Source organism: Anolis sagrei, chromosome 2 (assembly GCF_037176765.1).
Source record: "Anolis sagrei isolate rAnoSag1 chromosome 2, rAnoSag1.mat, whole genome shotgun sequence".
NCBI lineage: Eukaryota > Metazoa > Chordata > Lepidosauria > Squamata > Dactyloidae > Anolis > Anolis sagrei.
In genome coordinates this window covers 141,283,481-141,306,012 of record NC_090022.1, presented here as the reverse complement: position 1 = coordinate 141,306,012, position 22,532 = coordinate 141,283,481, and the positions used below count along the sequence as shown (strand labels likewise).

Below are 22,532 nucleotides of genomic sequence, written 5' to 3'. Positions count from 1 at the left end.
TTCTCACCACCACTGCCACTGCCCATGCCACCGCCCTCAGGTCCTTGCCACTATCATATGCATCCACAAACATGCCACTGCCCATGCTCATGGACCCGTGCCACCACTGCACATGCGCACTTGCTGCCACCACTGTGTGCCTGTGAACACTGGCTGTGCAGTGTGCATGCATGTGTGAGCACAAGGCGGTTGTGGCAGGGGTGGGGGGGAAGACTTTGGGGGGGGCAGATTGAAGGGCAGTGTGAGCACTTGGAGGGCCGTCTCAGGACATGACCTTAGTTTGTAGGTAGGTCTGTGCAAAAGCAGATATTCCTCGTGGAACCCCTACATTAAGATATGTACAGTCAGTCCTCCACATTCACAAGCTAGACATCTATGGATCTGATTATTCACAAGTTTGCCACTACCCCTCTGTCTGCCTCCTTCCCATATCTACATACAGTTATATATCATATTTACACAACAAGCTTAGGCTTTGGAAGAAGGAAGCAAGAGCGATTGCAACGACTGCCAGCAAATGCCTCAGACATCAGCTGCTCTGTAGGCTTTGGGAAGTGCTGAGCTTGAGAGACCACTGGCCCTACTTTCCCCAAGCCTGACATAGCTGTGCAAATGGGAAGAAAGCCATGTGAAGAGAATGAAGAAGCAATTTGTCACTTTTGGCTTTCCCGCTTGCTCCAGCTCCCTCCCTCAACTGCCCTGGTGCCTCCATGTATGCCCTGGTTGCAAGGGAAAGAACTGGGGAGATTGGGTGAGCGGAGAACTCAAAATCTTATCTGAAGCTACATTTGAAATGTACACTTCCATTTTGCAGTCCTTGCGTCTTGGTTAGCTGTGTGACTTTTTGCCATGCCAATTTTTTTAAGAAACTGTCTCTCTAGTTAGCATGCCTATTTGAATAAGTAGCCCTGCAGATCCATGTATTTCAGTTTTAAAGCATTTCTGTAGCTTTCCAATTTAGCCCTGCTATTGTTATTTTGCAAAATAGTGTAAAGGATATCATTGATGGCCTGCAGTAGGAAATATGTGCTGGTTTGCTTAGATTTTTGCTGACACTTATGCCGCTGATTTAGAATAATACAATCTGTGCAGATGAAGGCACTAACAGCACAGCAGAATGTGCCAACACAGGAGAACATGATTACCCATCCATCCTAACCATAACAAATCTCAGTTATATTTCACAGGGAATCTTCTTAGATGGTCAAGAAATTTAAGGAATGCATTAGTTCACATCTTTAAACTCAAATGTTGATGCTTATTTCAAATATGAATTATAAGCTTTGCTTCATCTCCAGAGAAATCCCAATGACTTTATGAATGACTTCGTGTATTACTCATGGTCCCACCATCCTCACAGGGTAATTTGGTGGGAATTCAAAGGAAGGCCTGCTCGGTGAATTCTCCCTACTTCTGGAACTCTTTTCCCAATAAGGCTTCACTGTCCGCCGTCTCAGTGACCTTCCATACACAAGTGGGGATTTCTCTATTCAGACAAGCTTTCAGAAGTTTTTAAAACAATATTATTATGCTGAAAACAAACTATACAATATGGCCATTTATATACTAGAGATCCAGGGCAATAACCCACATCCAGTTTACAGAATCTGAAGGCAACATTCCCCAAGATGACCAATTAATTAATACTTTGTTGTGAAAAGGCAGGTAAAGTCTGGCATGTGGAGTTCAAATAGTTTTTTGTGACTCCAAGTCCTGCAAAAACATCTGCCCCCAAATGCCCTCTAGGAAATACTATAACATTTTATTTACATTCCTTCGCAGGACAGTTTACGCTCATAAGAGGCTTTTTCCTCAAACAGAAAGTGACTAATGTTTACATCCTATTGTTTACAAAATGGTATCTCCTGGGCCTAATATAGCCTGGGGCCTACAAACCTAACAAATTCTCCCACACCCCTAAGAAAATGTTTAGCACACTTTAGAGGCAAAAGCTGGTTTGTTTTTTAATTGTAGTGATGGGGTCCAGCCTTTTAAGGTCTTTTGATAGACTCATGTGACATTTTAGCCTTCCGTAATTGCCCATCCCTGCTTTAAAGTTATGTGGCAAAAAACATAATGAAGTAATGTTTAATATTATACTGTCCTTTTATACATTAACATTAAATTTTTCATTTGAATAGTTAAGTTTTCAGTCATTTTAATTCTATAGTTGGTTGAAATTCACAAGGTGGTATGTTTTTATATGTGTGTGTTTTAGATCTCAATTCATTCTAATTTCTATAAGCCACATAAACTCCAACTTTTGGAGAAAAGGCAAGGCGTCAGTATATGTGATGATGATAATAATGATCAGGCATGTTGTGCAAAATGTGTTTTCAGAAAACACAGGTGTGCATTTATGAGTTGGAGGCTGTTCATAAAAAAATGTGGGGTACATCCATTTGGCAGCATTTTGTGCTCTCAAGTTGGAACTGGAAACATTTAGCACATAAAAGCAAGCAATCTGTTCACCATGAGATAAAAACCTATTTTTGCCATGTAGAGTGCACAGCCTGCATTCCTACTGTCCTGACCCCGTTCTGTGTTGCCACTCTGTTGATGTCCTTCAGAGCCACATTCAGCATCTCTGAATACAAGTAGAAACTTGGCTTTCTTAAAGATGCAGAGATATTTTACCCTTATTTCTTCCCTGGGCAATTTCTGACAGCACCAGAAGGATGTGAAAGTAAAGGAAGAAAAAGAACAATATTGAATACAGAGCACTGGCAAACCTTTTTATGCATGCTGGAGAATCATTTGTGCAGCATAGAATACTGAAATTACACAGTTTCAGCTCTCAAACACTCAATAATGAATAAAGCCAGCAGTTGGAGAATCAGTTGGAAGCCCAAGACCTTTCCTTAATAATAGCTTAGAAAGCAATATTTATAGAATCAGCATATCCTAAAGGTGTATTACTGGCCAAATTCCAGCAACCCAGTGGCAGACAATTGCTGCCTTGTGGGGACATACTTCCCCTTTGCTCTCTCCACCCCACCATTGCCCTCACCATCCAAATGCTGCATAGGAATCTTCAGAACCTTTGAAGAAAATGCTATGGGCAAATGCGTAGTAGTGATGAGAAACAATATTAGAAAAATGCTTGCTGTGGCTAAAAAAATTGAGGAATGTCAAGAAAACCTTGCGACATCAATTCTGGACTGATTATGTAACCTCTGTTGCTTGGCATGTGTTCTGACCAAAATTCATGTGCTGTTGTTTTTGTACACAAGACAGCATTCTCCTCAGCATTTTTATACCGCAAGTAATATTCTTGTGATGCTTCCTAAATAGAAAATCCTGTTTTCTATAGAAAACAGCCACACATGTGTATTTTGCGAAGAATGACTGCCAATTTGAGAACAGACTTTGAAATCTGAATGGTTTGTGAAATACTTGCTGTGTGAAGAAAATTGCAAAAACAACTCAATACCTTCTTGAAGAACACAGCTAGTAAAGAATGAGGATGAAGGGGCAGGAAGTCCTTATAGGGAAGGTGGAGATAGATAGCAGAGAGAGAGAAAAAGAGAGAGAGAGAGAGAGAGAGATCAGGTCTGAAGGTTGCTAAAGAGGAAAGCATTTTCCTTGCAAGAAACCCCTGGATTTTGAAGGGTGCTTGCTAAACTGACCCAGGGTGGATCTACACTGTAGAATTAATGCAGTTCAACACTACTGTAAGTGCCATATCACAATGCTATGGAATTATGGGAATTGCAGTTTTACAAGGTCTTCGACCTTCTCTTCTAGACTTCTGAGGCCTCGCTAAACTACAATTCCCAGAACTCCATAGCTTGGAGCCCTAGCAGTGAAAATGGTGTGAGATTTCCAAAACAAATGCATTACTTTGCACAGAAACTATTTTCTAGAAACAATGGATTTTGTTCAATTTGCATTTTTTTGCATGAAAACAAACATTTCCTGAAACACTTCAGGTTGTTGAAACACTAGTTGTAATCCCCACCCCACCCCCCCACCCTATCCCCACTGTCAGGGGGGAAAAAACCCTGCATAAGGCTCTCACCTCCATGTTATTCTTCCTGGCCAGATTTCTTGAGTACAAATTATTTTGGAGCCAGGAAGTGAACAGCAGAAAATAGTTCAATCATCCTAATTAACAGAGCATCTTCACAAGAATTTTTCTGACTTTCGTTTATCATCCATTCAAAATTATTACAATTCCAGCTGAGTCATTTTTCACCTCAAGAGAAAAAAACAGGGGTGGTCTAATGCAAGATTTGCATCCAACAGAGTAAAAATGGATTTTGAATATCTTTCAGAAGCAAATGGTATGTTTAGTAACATGTGCCATTTAAAAAAAACAACAAAATGTCTGCTCAAACAGGTCATACATTGTCTACATTTTTTCTAATTAATTTACAAGGAATAGTTAACAAAAGTAAAAGCAACCCCTCATTGAAATATTACAGCAAATTTTAAAGGCTAATACTAAGAAAAGAAACTAGAGAACAAAAGCAAAATTGTTCTCCTTTCCCTACCTCATCCCAGGTCTGGGCATGAATAAATCATTTTGTATGACATATACAAAATCTCTTAGGCTGGATCAACACTACCATATGATGCAGTTTGAATCTGCATTGTATGGTTTGACTGCATTGAACTGCATTATGCGGGTCTGCACTGACCATATAATGCAGATTCAAATGGTAGATCCAGCTTTATTATGATCTGAAATATAAAAGAAACCATCAAACACCTGTGACATAAAAATGAAGCAAATTTTTGGTGATTGGCTTCAACTTCTGTCACAATGTCTCTATGATGTGACTTTTCTTACAGGGAAATGTGCAGCAAAACAAGACATGACGGAAAAGATGACACTGCAGCAATGTTAGTGATTACAGTGCCAATGTGCTACTATAGGATATAATACGTATGTAATTGCCAAGGCGCTCCCTTCAAATTAAAACTCAACAAAGCATGCCCTTGCTATCCTTTCCTCTAATTGATACAAATTGTCCCAATTTACTTTTACTGTTTGGATACAACTTGTAGGTTTTTTTAAAAAAAAAATACTGGGGAAATAGGATTCAGTTTTACTTTTTTCTCAAAAAGAAATGTCTCTTTGGTCAAAAGTCACCTCGAATAAAGGAAGATCTCCTTTCTTGATTGCCAGACTTCAACATAGCAGCAATAGAGGTTTCCTAATGCTACTCCACTTTAGCTTTTTAAAAATGGGGATTCCTTTCCACAACAGAACATTAAATCTATTTGGCCAGAATGTTGTTGCAATACTACACTATCAGTGACACTTTTTCTAGGGTTGTGCAGAAGTGGTAACATAAAGCGGACCATATTTGCTGGCTCCAAGCACTTCTCCAGTATCTTCATAGATTCTCTCAAGAGAATATAAAAACCCAAGAAGAGCTATATTGGATCAAATCAAAAGTGTATCTAATTTCATATTTTGGTTCATATTGACCAACCAGATGCCTTAGTCTGTATCTGCATTGCTATGTAATGCAGATTGAATCACTTGTATATGGCAGTGTTGATCCAACCTAAATGGGAAACAGGTGTATGGGTATACTAGAGGTTATCTATAACCTTTGTGACTGGTAGCCAGTGATAGTGCTATCCTCTATGAATTTGTATTTTAAAAGTAATCCAAGTTGAGATGTAGTTGCTATGCTATACAGCCTGGTGCAAAATTTCCTCATAGAGAAATTGCTCTAACCTTTTTATAATTTTAGTTGTCATAAGTCAAAGACATTTTGATCTCACATACAAAGCGCCAAGCAACTTCCTATACTTGTCTCTTTTTTGTCAAGAAAATTAGTACCTTGGGTATGAAAGGAATCCAGATACCTCTTTCAACAATAGGGGATCAATATTCTGAGGTTCACAAAATAGATACTTTCATTTCTGCATGACTCTGTGCTGTTGACTTCTGACCTTCATTTCCCCCCCCCCCACCACCACCACCACCACAAATGGAAATGCTAGAACAGTGGGGTCAAACTTGTGGCCCTCCAGGTGTTTTGGACTTCAGCTTCAAGAATTCCTATCCATAAGACAAGCTGTCTAGTGCTTCTGGGAGTTGGAGGCCAAAACATCTGGGGGGCCACAAGTTTGACTCCTCTGCACTAAAAGGATGTGTGATTGCACTACTTCTTATCTGATGGACCTCCTTTCCATTTCCAATTAAAATTGTGCCTGCTCTTCTAAGAGACAATAGCTTCTTAGGAAGCGTTATTAATCTCATAACTCCTCTGTTACACCAGCTCCACTGGCTGCCGACCTGCTACCGAGCACAATTCAAAGTGTTTGTTTTAACCTTTAAAGCCCGAAATGGTTCTGGCCTGGACTATCTGTGTGAACGTTTCTCCTGCTACGAACCATCATGAAATTTGAGATCATCTGGAGAGGCCCTGCTCTCGATCCCACCACCATCGCAAACACAATTGGTGGGAATGAGAGCCAGGGCCTTCTCAGCAGTGGCCATCCCTGTCTGTGGAATTACCTCCCCAGAGACATCTGATTGGCCACTTTCCTCCTATCCTTCAGAAGGAAACTCAAGGTTTGGTTGTGGGACCTTGCGTTTGACCATTGAATAGCAGCTAATGAAAAGAAGACATAAGCAACTTGAAGTGACAATGAATTGACCTGGACTCTGATTTTAACTGGCGCGTTTTAACAACTGTTTATTTAATGTTCCATTTTTAATGAATTTGTTGATTGTTTTTATTATTGTGATGGCACCGAATGGTGCTTGCTGTGAAGCCGCCCCAAGTCCCCCTTTGGGGGTGAGAAGGGCAGGGTACAAGTATATGAAATAAATAAATAACCCCAACTTTACATTCATGTTCTGCCTCCAGTGAAATCATTTTGTATCAAAAGTTAGGATCAGGATTAGAGTTTTATATACACTTCTTTTATTTCCTGATCATAATGATAATTACAGTGCCCCCTAAAAATCATTTTTCCTAAAAAGGGCCACAATACTATCAACCAGAATATAAATCATTTCTGAGTACAGCAAATTGCTATGAGTTAAAATCGACCCGAAGGCATGCAACAACAGCATCATCTACCTTTTCTCAGAGTAGCCTCCCTTTTATTGCTGGTATAATATGAGTGTGAATACAACACAATTGTACAGCTAGGTTTTACAATACAAAAACTTAATCCTAATGAATCCCAGTGGTTGGGGCCCTCGATGATAGGAAAACAACTGTAGGATCTTCTATCCAAGATCAGGGTTGATAATAACTAGCAAAAGTTGATTTTTTGTAATTATATTGCAATTATGCCTCTTGAGAAAAGACGGCAGACAATTCATGTAAAACAACAATTTCAGACAGGTTTTGTTGGCAGAATCCCTCTGTTAATCCCAATTATACCAAATCAAGGAAATAAAGAAAATCATTTTTTTCAGTGTTCTCAATGGCAAGGGTGCTATAAAATTCCGTATCTTATGAACAACCCTGATGCAGTCTTTTCTGATACTTGCAGATTTTATCCTTAAACCACTGAGCTGCTGAGCTTGCTGATTGAAAGGTCGGCAGTTCAAATCTGGGAAACGGGGTGAGCTCCCATTGTTAATCCAGCTCCTGCCAACCTAGCAGTTCAAAAACATGTGAATGTGAGCAGATCAGTTGGTACCACTTCTGTGGGAAGGTAACAGCGCACCATGGAGTCATGTTGGCCACATGACCTTGGAGTTGTCTACAGACAACAGCAGCTCTTCAGCTTAGAAATAGAGATGAGCACACCCCACAGAGTTGCACATGAATTGACTTAATGTCAGGATAAACCTTTACCTTTCGCCTCTTGTTGTATATACCTGTGTTGTGATTTTGTTGTTATATGCCAATAAAGACTATGTGTGTGAAAGTGTTTTGATATACCAAATCCATTGAATGTAAAGAACTTGTTAGGTTAACACTGGTGAAAGTCCTATAGATTCAATTGATCTATTATTGTAGTCAGTAAAATGGGTGTACTCAGTAATCTCAAGAGGATCCCTCTATTTTTTAATCTTGACTTCTGTACTACTTGTTTTTATATATTTTTTCCCAGTGAGAATAAAGAAGTTGAATTTTTGATATGTTTAAATACAGTGTAAATAATTTATCCTTTCATTGAAATATTCTCCTTTCTTAGACCTGGAATTTAGTAATGAAGCCATTTTTTAAGTCTCATATAAGGAACACCTCCCCACTCTTACTTATTTAGAGAGAAACTAATCACATTTATTGGGTTCTTTCCATACTTGTGCGTAAAATGAGTATATGTCACATATATTACATGAAATATGTATAGTTTTAAAAACAATCCAATATATAATACAGTGCTCAAAGCAGAAAAAATGAAGCCCTTAAGGGTTTGTGAATTTCCTCTAGATCAACTAGAGAGATTTAAAGGTATGTGGCTGAAACTGAAACAAGGTAATATTTTTCAACTTCATGCTGTTTTTCTAAATTCTGTTTTGTTTAGGTCAGTGGGACAATGTATAATACAGGGAGGCATGTTTCTCTACGTCTGGACAAAGAACACTTGGTCAACATCTCTGGAGGGCCCATGACATACAGTCATCGCTTGGAAGAAATACGGTTACACTTCGGCAGCGAAGACAGCCAAGGGTCAGAACACCTACTGAATGGACAAGCTTTCTCTGGGGAGGTAAGTCAAATATGTTTAATACATTAAAAAGAGAAAAAGAAAATGAAAAGATACAGAGTAGAGGAGAAGAATGGGTTTTAAAAATATTTGTTATTCAATGTGTGGTTGAAGTGTTGTTGAAGGCTTTCATGGCTGGAATCACTGGGTTGCTGTGAGTTTTCCGGGCTGTATGGCCATGTTCCAGAAGCATTCTCTCCTGTTATTTCACCCACATCTATGGCAGGCATCCTCAGAGGTTGTAGGGTCTGTTAGAAAATAGGCAAGTGAGGTGTCTATCTATCCATCCAAACCTACACCCATGCTTTGGATTAAAGGCTTACCCAACAATATCAGTTGATTTACATTGTAATGCCAAAGACCTGTCTTTTAGGCCTGGGTAACAACGGAAAAATTTGTTTCTAAAATTGATTTGTATTTGGGGGGTTTTTTTGTTTCGATATTTAAAATAATTACAAAATTTTCCTTTTAAAAAGTTCGATATTTACGAAATTTTGTAAATGGTAAAAAATTAACGAATCGATTTCCGAAACAATAACGAATCGATTCGTTAATGGCAGACGCGACCGCGAAATACGCTAAAAAACCTCCAAAACCTTCTGAAGCTTCCCTCTCCCTCTGTTGTTGACTGTTGGTGTGATATTATAATTTTTTTTCACTAATTAAACCATAAAACTGGCCCAGACATGCGGAAATAATAACGAAACGACCTCAAAACAATAACGAAACGAATACAATATCGAAATACGAAGCATTTACAAAACGTTTTTGAAAATTCGTTTTTTTTAATAATTGCTCCAGAATGGTTCGTTATCGTTTTGTAATTGAAAAAAATTAACGAATTATTAACGAATTACGAATTAATGAAACGAAACCGCCCAGCCCTACTATCTATCTATCTGTGGAATGTCCAGAGTGGGAGAAAGAACTCTTGTCTGTTTGGAACAAGTGTGGATGTTGCAACTGGCCATCTTGATTAGCATTTAATGACCTTGCAGCTTCAAAGCCTGGCTGCTTCCTGCCTGGGGGAATCCTTTGTTGAATGGTATTAGCTGGCCCTGATTGTTTCCTGTCTGGAATACTCCTGCTTTTTTAGTGTTATTCCTGGTTCTTGTTGGTTTTTTAAAAAGATTTATAATTCCTTCATTAATCAAATGAAAAGGACTTGGAAAATTAAAAACTCAAAAGTGCTAAAACGAACTAATTTCGTCTTAAATTTGGTGGGAAGAATTTTTAGAAAATGAAATGAATACAGATGAAAGCATTCAAACACTTCAAATACTTCTAAGAGATGTTCATATTTTTGGTCAAAATATTTTTTAAAAACCCCAAATTCTAAATTTTGTAACTGTTGTGATGGCACGCCCGAGCCTTTGGGAAAACTATAGTGTCTGGTTTTACTTGGGGGCTACCTGTATACCTTCTGATAAGATCATGACCCTTAGCACATAGAGGCACTTTAGGCAAGGTGAAAAGATAACCAAAACAAGTTTACTGAAAACAAGATGAATAAAGAGTTAACTCCACCCGGGGCTATTATAAGATAACTTGAAACAATACATTACAAAAGGAGATTTTGCTGGTTGCTGTCATCTCTCTGGAGTCTTTGAAAGTTTCCTGCCTCTGGTGCAAAGCAATGGTTATAAACTGTCTCGATCTTCTTTCCTGTGAAGCTTAAGCTGGTCCAAAGCTTCTGTTGTCCCTAGGACTGATAGTATATGGATACTGCTGAATGCAGGTGCTAAGGATGCCTGTTTTGAATTGCTAGGGCCTAGGATTACCAGACAATTTCCAAGCCTCTATTCCCTGTAGCTCTGTTGCAAAAAAAAGAGGAGTCCAACAAGAGAGCTCTGCATAGGCAAATGGAATAGACCAACTAACGCTGGCCTTTAGGGGTTTTTATGCTCCACCCAAAACGAATACAAAGGAAGATATCAACACTATTGGGAAAACCTATAAGCAGGAAGAACTGAAGCAAAGGAGAGGAAAGGGCAGAGCTAAGACTTCACAACTGTAGTACACTGGATATATTCTATATATTTGCTGGATATTGGAATTTTACTTGATATAATATTTACTTTGACATTTTTAGGGAGAAAAATCACCCTTTTATCCTTGCCTGGCAGTGGGACAGGCATGTAGCCGGGGGCGGGGGGGGGGGGGTTGAGGGGCTTCAGCCCCCCCCCCCCCACCAAATTCTCAGGGTGGTCCACAAGAAGGCCTTACTGGTACATTATTTAAACGGTTGTGTTTATTCATATCATGATCTGATCACCATACTCAATATATCCCATATGCATGGGGGTATTGGGATAATGATACAAAAGGTTTGCTAGAGTAGATTCCCCCCCCCCCCCCATAAACTCAGCCCCTCCCCCTCCAAATCAAAATCCTGGCTACGGGCCTGAGTGGGACTATGTCTGGAATGTAAGACTCAGGAAGGAAAAAATCATTTAAAAATAGAGCACTTCTGTATTATTTGGAAACCTGAGATTCTTTGAAATCATATTAGGGTTCCTTAGTAAGAAGATGCAATGATGATTTAGGAGACAAGCATCTTTGAGAGTCAGCTTGCTCACCACTACAAATCTCTCCCTACAATCACAATTAGAGGAACATGTCTATTCTTACTGTCATTCCCACATCCATTAAGAATATGCCCAATTGGCCTGTCCACTGCATCAACTGAGCATGTAACCTTTAATATATTCCAGTATCCTCTACGGAATCCAGCAGACACTTCTGTGCAGGCAAGCTGATGTAAAAAGGTTTCCAAAAGAGAGAATTATTTAAAACCTCATTAAGATAAAGACCCAAGGATAAGCTTTATCCTGCTGTACAGCAAGGGACCTCTCTGACTTCAGAGGTCCCTCATTTTTGACCACAAAAAAAATCTCCATAATATCTAAATATTTAATAGGTGTGTCTATCAGTTTATAGGCTTTTCTTCACAAACACATACATAGGACCAAAAATAAAATAAGCAGGCATGGACATCTCTCACTTGAAAGTCAGAGAAATGAATAGGAATATTTATTTATTTATTTTTATTTCCTATATTTATACCCCACCCTTCTCTCCCCTAAGTGGCACTCAATAGAGATTAGATCTGTAAAAATATTGCTAAGATTAGGTCCATTTGGGAGGGAAAGGCAAGTTTTTGGTGGAGATAGTCATATAATGTAACCAGTGGTTTTCAACCTATGTGTCCCCAGATGTTTTGGCCTTCAACTCCCAGAAATCCTAACAGCTGTTAAACTGGGTGGAATTTCAGGGAGTTGTACACTAAAACACCTGGGAACCCACAGGTTGAGAACCACTGATCTAGAAAGTATCAAAGGCAGGGGTATTGAGAAATCCTGACTGCTAAGCTGTAGAGGTACAAAGTTGCATCTACAACCGTGATGGTGAACCTATGACACTCGTGTCAGCACTGACACGCATGGCTATTTTTGATGACACGCAGACATAGAGAAGTACACCTTATAAGAGCCAAACTCATTCCATCCTTAAATTTGAAAAAGGCTCTACAAATTTAATATCTGAATATTTGAGTATTGTTCACTCTATAACTCAGCATGGATTATACATTTTTCTTATTTAAACTATAAATATTGCCATTTTTTTCTTGAAGTGACACTCCACCCAAGTTATGCTCAGATTTTTGGCGAATTTTGACACACCAACCGCAAAAGCTTGTCCATCACTGATCTACAATGTAGAATAAATACACTTTGACTTGAAACTGCCATGGCTCAAAGCTATGGAATCCTGGCATTTGTAGTTTGGTGGTCATGATCATGGTGATCACTCATGACCAAATATGATGGTCTTCCAGAGGTAGAGTCTTTGTGATGGGTCCGTAAATGACTGTGAATACTTATTCTGGATCCACGTGGTCTTTCACACTGAAGACATAGATTTCCAGATGGAAGATGATCATGACAAGGGTTTACTTGACGCACCTTCCTCTTGACACATTTCTCCCTTTCACCCTTTATTCATGCCCCTATAAAATTCAGTTATAATGCTCAAGTGCCAGGGCTTCCTCGTTCTTGGTGTTTACACCACATTTTTAAAGATTAACTTTAAACCTTTCTTTAAAACTCTTTATGGAATCCTGGGAGTAAGAGCATACTGTTAGCTCCTTGTCCAAAAGATTATAGAGATCATTTAGGTCATCCAGGTTTATTTATTTATTATTTACTATATTTATATATCACCATTCTCAGCCCTTAGCCCTTAGGCGACTCAGGGCTGATTCGATGCCCAAAAATACCATAAAACATTTTAAAACATTAACACACAATATAAAAACATAACAAGAATACTAAAAGCATACATCATTTGCCTCTCCTAATAAAAACATTGTCCCATCCAGTCATTCCAATTTCTATGTCTTTTACCTTGCATTTTCAAACGCTTGCTCAAACAACCAAGTCTTGACTTTCTTCTGAAATGTTAAGAGGGAGGGGGCTGATCTAATGTCCCCAGAAAGGGTGTTCCATAGCCGAGGGGCCACCACTGAGAAGGCCGTCTCTCATCCCCACCAAACATGTTTATGACGCGAGTTAGGCCTCCCCAGACAATCTTAAAGTCCTAGCAGATTCATAAGGGAAGATGCATTCAGACAGGTAACTTCTTTCCTCTCCAACAGACTTCTTTCTGACTGACTCAGATTATTGTATTCTGCTCCCCTCTGCCTTCTGTTGAGGACTTGTACATATCAGAATCCATTATTTGGGCCCACAACCTGCCTTCATGGTAGGCTAGGGTGAATGAGATCCTGACATTGCTAGGGCAATAATTATTGCATAATTATTGCAACTCTCAATAACTTACATTTGAGGAAAGCATCATGATAGCATTTGTAACTATAATTGCAAATATAGTAACTACTTTACTGTAATTCACTGATATAATAATAATAATAATAATAATAATAATAATAATAATAATGTGACATACTGTGCTTTTGTGTCAGTAAAAATAATAATAATGTTATTTCTTGCTTCATGGCTCAAGGCGGATTACAGAATAATTAAAACACATAAACATTGCAAAACAGTATAAATACACATATTAAAACATCTTTCTATAAAATGCATATTAAAATACACAGAGATTAAACAAAGGACATGTACAATGGACGGCCCAACCTCTGACCATCCACTGTACCAATGCCACCAATTTACACCGGTCAGCCTGACTGACCACCGGAGTTAGCCCTCAGAGCCACTCAAAATTGGAGGGAAAGCTCTGATATAAAGAGAGTTCAATCAGGCCCCCTTATTATATTTGTACACAGAAAGACACACTAACTGTGGTGAAGTAAATAAAATGGATTTATAACATTTATTTAGACTGGAACATGAAGGTTTCTCATATGTTATGAGAGGTACAAACACGTATTGGTTACAGCAGGTTGTCAAGTTGTTTCTTTACAGTAAATGGTTCCTTCACAAAACAATATTCACTCACAGGGCTTTTCAGAACTCTCAGTTCTCCCGATTAGAGGATCACAAAACACCAGCACTCTGTCTCCCAGAGGCTATTTTCAAAACTCAGCACTTCTCCCCGAAGGCTGCTTCTAAGTTTTAAATCCTTCCTCCTGCCTAAAAACACTTCCATCCTCTCCTACAGACTTCTCCCTGACTGACTCAGATTACTGCACTCTGGCCCCCTCTACCTTCTGTTGCTATGCAAATCTCTCCAATCTCTCTACCAATCAGGCACCACTACCATATAGAGAGGAGGGCGCGCACACATATAAGGAGTGTGCGCGCCCTTCTCTCTTCTGGCTTAGATAAGACTTATCCTTAAGGCCTAGAAATCCTAACACACCAGCCCTTCAAGGTAGGCCCAATCCATTACAACATGCATTTAAACTTTCCAAGCCATAGTTTGAAAGATGGAAACCTACAGAACAAGCTACATTTCCTTCATTAGCTGGAATCCACAGTATGCAGAATTCCAGCAATTTACACATTTTAGCAAGTATTCCTCCTTCAAACCTTCCTCCAGTGCTTGATCATTATGGGTGTTTATCTGACAAGGGACTTGGGAGTAGGCCATTTCTAATTCTCACTTTGTCTCCGTGGGATGCTAACTGAACAAAATACTTCCTAGATAAGACTCTGTATGAGGAAAATAGTGCTATGCATGAGACCCCTGTCACTTTCTAGAAGCCAGAGCTTCATATCCAGAAACTCAGTCAAATAATACGTGTTAGTGCTCAGTTATATATTTGTGAGCAAGAATATTGATTCAACACACATTACTCTCTGAATCTGATCATCACTACTGTCAACAACTATCTTGCTACACATTATGCATTTGATGAAGTGGGATCAAGTCCAAAAAAAAACTTTTGCCAAATAAGACTTGTTAGTCTTTAAGATGCCAAAAGACTCTTGTTGTTTTATCTGACTGGGGCTATATAGACATATAATAAGATGGAGGCTGTCTTTGAATTTAATTTCTGGTTAGCTGTAACTGGATATGTGCCAGCTTTAGTAATCGAATTCCTTTATTGAACAAGTCTGTGATGTCTCTCCATTGAAGGATAATGACCACAAACAACTCTATAGAACTTTAAGTGGGATTGGAAACTTCATGACCTTTTCCATTGTTGGCTATGAGATAGGAGCATAGTCACAAGACTTCTCTAGAGAAAAAAGCTTGGGAAGTTATAATTTGTTACCAAAATAATATATAAATAGTCTCCCAATTGTCATGAGTAGATTCTCTCTTCTCTCTCTCTCTCTCTCTCTCTCTCTCTCTCTCTCTCTTAAACCAGGCATTGAGTTGGGCTTCTAACTATGGACTTCTGAGGATTCTCAAACAGCCGTTAACCAACGTTAGAATAACTAATAGGGAAAACAAATAATTATATAGACAAGCCCTTGGAGCTTGTTTTATTCCCAGGTTGCCATTGATGCCTTGCATGTGAAAAATAAAAGAAGAAGGGATGAATGAATGAGTGAATGAAGTCCAGGTTTCCTCTTATTGAAGTTGAGATATGCAAATAGCCACTGGCTCTCAGCTTTACATTCTGGAAGTTCTGCTGCAAAACAGCACAGGTCATTTTAAAGTATTTTAGCTCAAAGATAGGTTTACTATACTTCACTGCTTATTAATGTAGAAAATTAAATATTGAAGGAAAAACATAATAAAGGGAATATATGTCTCATGTAAGAGCAAATCCTCTGCAAAGTAAAGATAAATGTTCTGTCCCAGCAATGGAAGTCAACATGGCAATGCATTAAATAAATAGAGTACAAATCAAGACACACCAGCATTATGTTAGGAAACAGATGGGCTTAATTCAAGAATGGCTCATTTTTAGACAGCTTTATGGTACTGGAAACCTTTCTGAAATATGTTTACCCTTAAATATATCTATCTGTTGATACAGTGGTTACTCTAGCACTTCTGTGGTGGTGTATTTCATAGTCTTGTTACACAAATACACATTCACTGGGGTTAGGGGCACAGGACTCCCGTGAAAGTGAAAAACCATGAATAAAGACATTGCTATTGTTTTCACCTGAAAGAATACAATATTTACTAGAATCTAATGGTCACATTTTGGCTAAATTATATAGCTAAAACTGGTGTGTGCATTAGATTTGATGGTGCGTCAGAATTGCATATGTAAACTCATCTGTGCCCCTCTGTCGGGCTGAGGCTGATGAACTTGTCAGCCCCAAACAGCGAGGCATGGCTTCCCAACTGGTCTCATTCTCCAGGCCTTCAAAACTTCCCCCTCAGTTTTGCAGTTGGAAAGTCTCTGCCTGCCTGTCAAGCCAATAAGGGGGCATTAGATAACAAATCTCTTTCTTTTGCTTTTTTGCAATGCACACCTTCAAAACTGAGGTGAGCATTATAATTGATGGTGCATTAGAATCAAGTAAATATGGTACCTCTCTAGGAATTTCTAGGTCTTCCAACATGACTCCATGGCTGTGATCTAAGCTGGAAAATGACCATAGACTTGCACCTAAGGGTATAGAGATTCCAAGAGGCACCAAAATATGTGCTGGTCAGTGCAGTTAGCCAGCTAGGTCACAAAATAGTTTGTACACAGCAGGTATGTGATCATGTGTGAACTAGTGTCAGTTTTAACAACTACCGTAATAGCAAAGTATAGATTAATGTAAGCAATTTTTCAAATACTTAACAAATTACATGTGATATGTAATTGATTGCGTATACTCATAAGTGAAGGAAACATTAGATTTCAGTTAGAGGTCAGAGAAAATAAATAAAATAAGTTGATTTTTTTCCAATTCAAGCTTTCACACCCCTTGCAATCTTTTCACTGACCCCCAAAGGGTCCATAGACTTTTGGTTAAGAACTCTGCTCTAGAGTTTGGACGCAGGTCAAGAATACGAATACTCCCAAACACAGTCTGTCCTAACCAACATGCAAGCATCAGAGCATGTCCAAGATCCATGTCATCTTAGAAGGATATTATCTCTGAGAAGTGTAGGAACTGAGTTCCTTTCTAAATCATTAGCATCCATTGCTTTTGTCTTCATTTTTGCCTCAACAAAATGCAGTGGGCAGCTTGAATTTACATCCATTTAAATACATCTGTTCATGCATATTCAGTTCAAATATAGTGAATAACTATGTATGAATACATGTATAAAATTAGGCAGGGCAAGAAGTTTGAATCAATTAGTTGGTGGAGTCAATGAGTTAAATCATATTTGCACATTCTAAATAATATTATTTTACTTACTAGTGACTTACTTGTATATTGTAGTGATTTTATCACCCATTCCAAGAGCAACATTTTCCAGTTAATTAGGCAAAATGCAAACAGGAAAGACAACATTACAATTGTTAGCTTCCAAAAAAAAATAAGGTGGACCTATGCTATAAGGTAGACTTATGCCTCTGTATGACGCTAATAGGGTTTAAGGACCTCATCACATTAAGGTCGAGAAGCATGTCAGCACACAGCCGACACAAAGTCCCCTGGAGCCCATCAGATGACACAGAGCTATTTCCAGTGGGGCTCCATTGGACTCCATGCTGGCAGCATGCTAGCAGCAGAGAGAAGCGGAGCCCAGAGAAATCAGGTGTACACCCGACTCCTCATAGAAGAAACAGAGAGGAAGCCAGGGACAGCAGGGAAACATCATGGGAAGGGATCACATGATGGTAAGGAAACACAGCATTATGCTGCCCCACAGTTTCCTTTGCTGCCCCCCGGCTTTTCAGCATCAATATGGTCTTCAGACATAATATGGCACTTCCAGATATGTTGAAGACTGAAATCATGCTGAGTGACAGCTAGGTAGTAGTGGGCATACTAAATTGAAAATGAGGTAGGTTCTCAAAAATCTTTGCTTCACTGGTGAGTCAGGAGGTGGGATTTGAATGGATAGCAGGAAATAAGTGGGAGTAAGAGACTGTTTTAGGTGTATGTGGCAGCATAGGATTAAGTATGGAAGAGGCAGAATGAGTTTCTGTCAAAACTTTGCCTTCACATCTCTGAAACCTCTTTTGTCTAAAAGAACACTGAGCATTCATGTTACACGGCTTAATTGTTAATCTTTTGATAGGTGATTAAAAGGGGTGCAAATGCAAATATGAACTAATTACTGTGCTCGGTTCCATTTACTTGATTTCATCTTCCATTAAAAATTAGTATTTCAGGGGCCAAGTACCCTAGAATTAGATATGCCCACTCGCAGATATAAAATGAGTGCCTCGTTGTGTTTGTATGAGTGCAGAAGGGGGAGGACAAAACAGAACTCTTCTATTCAAAAGTGTGTGGAACAGACCTCAGTAAACAAACCTGCTAAACTTGAAAAATCTGGGGGAAGAATAAAAGTGTTTCTCTATAGTCACTATAGTTTCTCTTTATAAGATTCCTGTTTACAGTCAATACCATCTCTCTGTTGAGCTGAGTTATAGAACTGAGCATTAAACTTCAGATTGAAACACAAATACACCTCTGCCTACATATATTTGAATAGGATATGACCCTTATTTTGCGATATCTTTGAATATTTATATTTATTTAAAAAAATAAGAAAAAGGCTGAGGGTATATATAGTTAAATGCAACAGTCTGAAAAAAGGCAAAGACAGGCATGCAATCTTGTCAAGAAACAGTAAGACTGATGTGCAATATTCACTGTGTTAGGAGACATGTCTAGTGTGCAAACTAGGAAACTGGGCTTACACCATGAGTGAAAGCTTCTATTTAAGTGGCTTCTCTCTCTTCCTTATGCATTCAAGCAATTAACAACAACCCCTGACATCTGTTAGTTGGCATGAATAATTTCGCAATATGAACCAACTGTGGCCTTGAATGGGCTTCCTACTGTGTCCTCTAATGGGTTTCAGAGGAAGAAAATGAACAGTTACTACATCTTGGTCCTCTGAAATATTAGCTAAGTTCTAAAGAGCCACTTCAGGCACACTGCATGATTTGGGCATGACCCGTTGGATTTTAAAAAGTATGTAATAGGGATCTTTCTTCCTTCCTGTAGTCATCTTTCGTCCCTTCTTTTAGCTGCAGTTGTCTTTGTTATATTACAATCTGCTCTTGATGATGGCTTCACTAGTTGAGATTAATATGCCCCTCATCCTCTTAGAAATTATTGAGAAAAGAAGGGCAGTTCCTCCAATTATTCTCAATTACTTTGTGAAAATACTGGTTTTGATTACAATATAATGAGATGAGGGAGTGCAAACCTGTGACCTTTAATTTTTGATCACAAGAATTTAAGCAAAGGAATAGCACAAGATTTCCTGCCATTGGACCTGGGAACACAATTGGATCCATGTATGCATCACAACTTCTGCTAATGTAGTTGATACACAAAATAATGGTGCCTTATGGACTAAATAGCAGCTGCATCTGTGCCAAAAATACTATAGGAAATGCTTATTGATTACTTCATTATCCTCTTGTGCCCCCAAGCCTCCCCCCTCTTATTCAAGGTTGTGGTTATGATGCAAGGGTGGCTCAACCCATTACACAAAGTAAGCACTTGCAGTATAGTTGATTTTGCCCAGGGGCGCTCTTGAGGTGCTCTTTGGGGAAAATAGACCTTGACATATGCGAGTTGTAGTTACTGGGATGTATAGTTCACCTACAATCAAAGAGCATTCTGAACTCCACCAATGATTAAATTGAACCAAATATGGCACTCAGAACTCCCACGATGAACAGAAAATATATATCAATGATTGGTGGGGGAGGGGGGGGCGCCAAAATACTGTTTGCTTACTGTTGAAAATTACCTAGGGCCACCTCTGTTATGATGTGTGTGGTTTTGGGAGGGGAAGAGAAAACAGGGCATTGTCCCCATATGAAAATTTTCCTCCCCCATGAAATGTTCCTTTAATTCCCAAATTTCTAGTATTACAGTGACTTAAAACATTAGTTGAGCATACACAAGTACAGTTTAGGCATTGAAAGAGGCGGGCTAGGCAAAACTAAAAAGAAAATGTGAACACAGCAAATTCAAGAGGTTTGGGTGCATCCAATTTTCAATGCCTTCCGCTCTGGAGTCCTAGAATTTTCAGGTGATTAAGGAAAGATTCATGGAAAGGGAATAATTTTCATTTGGCAAGGCAGTGCCTCCTACAGTTTCATCCTAGGTTTTAATTATTTCCAAGTGCATCCCACTGACATTCCTCAAGACATTGGTGCAGCTATCCAAAGACTGTCAAGAGCCTGTGTAGCTAGTTTTTGTGTCACCCAAATGGTGGCCAGTGAGATTCTCCAGGGCAATAGCAAAAAGGAACATAGTCCTCCGTCCCTTGCATTGTACCACCTGCCTGCATAGAAAATCAGTATTCATCCTGGCAGGTATACATTAGTATAAGCTTACTATATTTCCAAAAACACCTTTTAAAAAGTTGACTTCTATAAAATAGATTTGGCTAAATCAGTGAAATCTGCAGACCCATTAAGCAATTGAATGTTTATCTTTTATACCATGGAGTATAAGGGGCTTCCCCTTATAATAGTAACCCTGATACTGTATTTTCTTTATGAAAGCTCTGTGGGAAAGGATTGGTATGTATTTTTTCTAGTATGCATTTGCAAGCTGTTGAAATCAGGGACTGGGTTGACACTAGGACCTCTTCACACGGCCCGGGAAGGGGGGGAGGTGCCATTGCGCCGACAGTCACCTGTAAAAGGTAAGGAGTGCAGGGTTATTTGTGGCACCCCACATGTCCTTCCTCCTTCTCCCATCATATAGTGGGGATGGAACAAGGCGTACCGGCAAGGCGTTATTCTATCATATGGGAGAAAGGGCAGCAATGGGCAGCAACAGGAGTTGCCTTGCCACCCTTTCCACCATCATATGGGGGAAAGGAGAGGAAGGACACTTTCCTCCCCATGGTGGAGGAGGAAGCACCTTCTGATGCTTCCCCTCCACTTTGGAAAGAATGTGGGCAGGGTCTGCTGGGCTTTGTCAAATGACACTCGGCAGTACCTGTCCAGGCTCTGGCCAAAAGTGCCAAAACAGGGCTATTTATCCCCATGTGCAGAGGTCCTAAATGCATCTCAGATGGAAGGAATTCATCTTTAAAAAAAAATCCTTGCCTAGAATTGATATTTCACACCATTATCCTGATTCATGGCATGGGGAGGGGATGTTGATATAAAAAAAACACTAACTGAATCTTTTGATGCACCGCACTCACCATGTTCTTGTCTGCTTTTCCATTTCGTTGATACTGTAGTTATACATCTTTTTAAATATTGGCTTTATATGTCAAGTAATAAGATGAATGTCATGGTGGAGCCCAGAGTCCTGCTGTTGTTATCACAGTGGTGATTGAGAAGAAAAATTAGATTTCATGTAAAGGTTTCATTGTGCAAATAGAATTATGGGATAGCTAAGCTCCTGCGGACATGAAGCAATTCTGCATCACGTACAGGCAGCTTTCATAATACAGATATTTGTGTTTTCATTCCCTTGAATTACAAGGGATGGTGAACCAAAGTTAGTGGCTTTTAGGGAAAGATATATGTTTCATATTTGAGGATTAAGTGCGCTTTTTATGAGAGAACTGATGAAACTAGAAAACCTGGCTCTTGCAGTCATAGCAAAATGGAAATATCTTCATTGCTCATTTCTTCATAGAAGCATATTTCCTGATTACATTTTCCAAGTTTGGGAAAAAATATTTCAAATTCCTAAGAATCAGAAGCACACCATTAGTTTTTACTTGTACACTGAGCTGGAAATGTATTTCTTGAAGTCAACAGTACAGTCAGATGAGAATGTGGAACCAATGTGCGATAAATTTGTTTTTCGAATAAGTAAAAATGAATTTAAATGTAACATGCTGAGCTGGAGGTATGTTGACCACATTGGCTGACTGCTAATTAGTGACATTTGTTTGAAAAAATATTCAGTAGATCAAACTTTAATTTTAGTAACCAAAACAATTTCAGTGATAAAGAATTTAAGATATATCATGTGTATTTCAGATTGTAAGAGTTCATGAAAATATGTAAATTTGAACTCTGTAGGTGTAAAGGTATATTGTGCATAGGAATGCAATAGCTTCCTTTCTCAATAGGATGACTTTACTAAGGCACCAAAGAAGCCATTGGCACCATTACAATAGTGTTAAGATGCTTCTCAAAGGGCAGTGATCTAAGTCCTATTCAGGCTTTTTTCATCCATGGAAACTCAGTGAAAGAGAGAGATACAGAAGAGAGTCAGATAAATGCCTTTCCCCCAGTGTTGTAGCTTGCACCAGCCCCTCTTAAAAGCTGTCCATTTATTGCGGAACAGCTTGAAGAGGGACTTAATTCAAGGATTGAACACCAGTAAATGAAAAGAATCATAGAGTTGGAAGAGACCTTGTGGGCCATCCAGTCCAGCCCCCTGCCAAGA

General features: G+C 39.1%; 1 protein-coding gene across 1 annotated transcript in view; it reads left to right on the top strand.

The window, feature by feature from the left end:
* Positions 1–22,532, top strand: part of CA10 (carbonic anhydrase 10) — a 377,635-nt gene that overhangs the window by 270,659 nt on the left and 84,444 nt on the right. The window contains exon 5 of the mRNA XM_060764005.2: positions 8,458–8,643. Coding sequence (XP_060619988.1) covers positions 8,458–8,643 — 186 coding nt within the window. The remainder of the gene's footprint in view (positions 1–8,457; positions 8,644–22,532) is intronic.